Source organism: Hevea brasiliensis, chromosome 1 (genome assembly GCF_030052815.1).
Source record: "Hevea brasiliensis isolate MT/VB/25A 57/8 chromosome 1, ASM3005281v1, whole genome shotgun sequence".
Taxonomy (NCBI): domain Eukaryota; kingdom Viridiplantae; phylum Streptophyta; class Magnoliopsida; order Malpighiales; family Euphorbiaceae; genus Hevea; species Hevea brasiliensis.
The window spans coordinates 98,038,516-98,042,608 of record NC_079493.1 but is presented as its reverse complement, the minus strand read 5'-3'; the positions used below and the strand labels follow the sequence as shown (position 1 = coordinate 98,042,608).

The window sequence follows — 4,093 nt, the reverse complement described above, 5'->3', positions numbered from 1 at the left end:
AACTTTTTATCTAAATTAATCAATAACTTTCAATTTAAGTTTAATTTATTCCATAAATCAAGAAATTGTATTTCTTATTTTTGGGCTTAAATTAATAAACTAATAAATTTATTTCAAAATTAAGAAATTAAACTTATTTTTTTTTAATTTAAATCAAGAAATTTAGCTCATAAATTTTAATTTTAAAATTAAATTAAATTTAAATTAAAACTTTTAGATTAATTTAGACAAAAAAATTTAAAATATGGAGGTGCAAGGTAAAATTGAATATTTTGCCACTAAAATTATCTAAAAATTATAAATATACCATAACACGATATTATTAATATATTAAGTAAATAAGACCAAACCCTAAATCATTAAAAGAGATCAATTGACCTTAAATGTTTTAGCATATAGTACACATAAATTATTAAGAATATAATGTTGGTTATAAGCACACTTCTGTAGGTGTGGGGTTGCTGCACTTTTGATATGGTTCATGACCAAACCCATATTTATGTTTGGCACGTGGATGACAGCAGGTGCATGATATAAGCATGAAGTCAGATTGTCACAATAATTTTTTTATTTTTTAGTTTCACTATTAATTCTTTAAGGGAAAAAAAAAAAAGGAAAAAATAATAATTTATAAGGAACAAGAGCAGGCAGCAACCAACACACTCACTCTCTGCAAAACTAAATAGATACCGTTACTTAGAAGCATGTAAGCGTTCCGTTATTCGCCGCCTCGGAATCGAGAGAGCTAAGAGCCCATCAAAATCCATCACCACTCTTCTTCTATGTTTGATGATTTTTTTTCTTATATATTTGAAGACGCCTTCTCTTTCACGCCTCTTATCCTTCTATCTCATCCTATAAATGTTATCCATCACCATAAAGATTCCTCGACAATAGTCCATCATCATAGCTTCTTCTTCTTCTTCTTCTTCTTCTTCTTCTTGCTTTATTTCGTGAAGTTGGCGATAGAGATGAGCGGTAGCAATGTTAATCTCCCTCCTGGTTTTCGATTTTATCCTACTGAAGAAGAGCTCGTTGTCCATTTTCTTCAGCGTAAGGCATCGCTTTTACCATGTCATCCAGATGTCATCCCTGATCTTGATTTATATCCTTATGATCCATGGGAACTTGATGGTATATATCAATTTTTCTTTCTTCCCCTTCCACCACACACACCCCCCAACCCCTCCCCCTCCCCGCCCCCGCCCCCGCCCCACCACCCCCCCATATCAAGATTTCTTTATATTAACATATATTGGGGAACATGCAGGCAAAGCACTGTCTGAAGGGAAGCAATGGTACTTCTATAGCCGAAGGACACAGAATAGGGTTACAGAGAACGGACACTGGAAGGCTATAGACATTGAAGAACCAGTGCTTACAAGCGCAAATATAAGAGTTGGAATGAAGAAATATTTAGAGTTTTACGTAGGAGAAGCTCCAGAAGGAATGAAAACTAGTTGGATAATGGAAGAGTATCGATTATTATCATCGGATTGTTCTTCTAGTAATAGCAGTAGTAGCAGAAGAAGATCATCCAAAACAAGAGGACATCCAAAAATAGTAAGTTCTAAACTTTTATATATTTTTATTTATTACACATGGGACCTGCACCTTTTGACTTCTTGGTTTTTTGTGTGTTGCAGGACCATAGTAAGTGGGTCATTTGCAAAGTGTACGAAAGAAACTGTGGTGATGAAGATGATGGAGCAGAATTGTCATGCTTGGACGAAGTTTTCTTGTCAATAGATGATCTTGAAGAAATAAGTTTGCCAAATTAATCAGACTTTTAATGCGTATATTATATATGTCAGTATAATTGTATCCAAATCAATGTAGGATTGTAACTTGTTTTATGCTTCTATATTGATCAAGATATATATGTTAATTTAGCAACTTCAATTAAGCAATGAAGTGTTTGATTTATAATGCCAGAAGTCCAAATTCTGGTATATTTTCTTTAAAGAATTTATCACCTATTTTGAAATTTTGAATCATAATTAATGAGTTTTCTTTAAAAATGAAATTTCTTGAATTTAAATTTTCTCAATTATAAAAGAAATAAATTATGGATTGTAACAGAAGATTACAAAAAGAAAGGAAAAAAAAAATCTCACGTGCAAGGATCATTGGTGGGAGTTACAGTAACAAGGCAAAACGTGAGGGAGAAGTGGAGCCCAGAGAGCACTGTGAGCTTGCTGGAGAGATCCATGAGCATTTCTTGCTGTTTATGCTTATAGACTTTTTGGGTTGTTTAGCTTTTTATCCTTTTTTTTTCTTTTTTTTTTTTTGATGGAATTTGGTAGTTGTCTTGTATCACAAATCCGAAAGAGCACATCTTCTTTCTTTCTTTCCTTTTTTAATGTGTCTTCTTATTCAAGCATTGAGTCATGTCTGATGCAAGACTTCTTACACTTTTTATTGCCCCGCACGAACGTGTCAAGCACCGTTCCATGTATCTTATGCTTCAACTGTCAATGATATTTGCATTTCATCAAATATATAGATGCATTTTGAGAATGACTTTAATGTAAAAGATGAAATTACTCTATTTTTGAATTACAAGAAAATAATCTTTCTATAAAGTAAAAAATAAAACTGCATATATTAATTTTTCCTGTAATTTATAGATATGAAATACTTCATACCCTTAACCACCTCTAAGTACATCTTTTATTATTTTATTTTTTCCACTGTTTTCACTTTGCTTCATTTATCTAATTGAGGTTAAATTGTGAAAATCGTGATTATTTACAGAGTAAAATTTAGTTTATAAAATATAAAATTACCCTCAAATTGTCACATTTATTCTCAAGTTGGCATGACAAGTGTGATGTGACACCCCTTACCCGTCTACAGTATAGCCGAGCAAGGACTATCATACTCTGTGACGCAGTAACTTATCTTATCTTACTTTATTTCTTTAATAATTTTTATCTCGTTATATTTTAAAATAAATTATATTCAAAGGAAAAACTAACGGATTTTTCCTTATTTTATTACCGTTTGACGTGTTTCACTATTCACCTGTTTAAAAAAATTTCAACAATTATTTTCAATACTAATCTTATCCATATTCATCATAACCAAATAATTTCAACTCATTATCCCAAATATCATTTCTCAACATCATCATTTCCATAATTTTAAATATCATCTCATAAATTTCAATTTATGTTTTCCATCACAATTTCAAGAAATTTCATCCATTTTGATTTTTAACAGCTTTCAATCCTCATTACATATGAAATAGTCAATTTATTAATTTACATCATATACATCTTAAATACAATTTCATAATTTATATTACAACACAACAAATACTTATAATGTACAAAGTACATTAATATGACCTATATGAGCCCTATTTACATGCATTGCTGAGGAGGTGACACCTTAGGCACTTCTGTAGATCTGGACTCCAAAATCTCAGTCTAATGTCCACTGGGCTTTATGTTCAGTACCTACACGAGTAAACAATCTATTGCGCTAGGCATTTCTACTTAGTGGTGCAATAATACAACAAGGAAATAATATACACAAATAAAGATAAAGATAGAGCGTAATTTGTGTAATCAAGAATTTTTTTTTATTTCATATGAAATTTTTAATATTAGATATCTTTTATCATTTTTATTGTTCTTTGGAAGCGCTTATTTCGTAAGTTTAAAATAATAATATATAATATACAAAATTAATAAAAATATTGAATTTATGTTCATATTATTATAGAAGATGCATTTGTAATAATTATTTAAATTATACTTATTTTTCTAGCCTTTTTATTTCTTTACTTAACATTTTCTATGTATTTTAGATCATTTCATAATAAACAAAATTTTAAAACCAATCTAGTTCATTTTAGATCTTTCGCACTCATTTATTTAATTTCTAATATTTTTAACTTATTTCACTGCCCGAGTAACCTATGACAGGCTGACTGGACTGGATATACGGGTCCCTAGCACTGGACACCGTGGTGCCTCCTACCGTCATACCATGAGATGTATAACATCAACCACATATGCAATCAATATAGCTGACATTGGACACTGTAGTGCCTCGAGCCGTCATACCATGGGATGCATAACTT

At 30.8% G+C, this 4,093-nt stretch overlaps 1 protein-coding gene across 1 annotated transcript; it reads left to right on the top strand.

The window, feature by feature from the left end:
• The first annotated feature begins 656 nt into the window (after window positions 1-656).
• Window positions 657-2,163, top strand: LOC110671631 (NAC domain-containing protein 104). The gene is made up of 3 exons (XM_021834140.2): window positions 657-1,134; window positions 1,271-1,563; window positions 1,647-2,163. The coding sequence occupies exons 1-3, from the start codon at window positions 783-785 to the stop codon at window positions 1,779-1,781; spliced, it is 780 nt and encodes a 259-aa protein (XP_021689832.2). The 5' UTR covers window positions 657-782; the 3' UTR covers window positions 1,782-2,163.
• The last annotated feature ends 1,930 nt before the right edge of the window (window positions 2,164-4,093 follow it).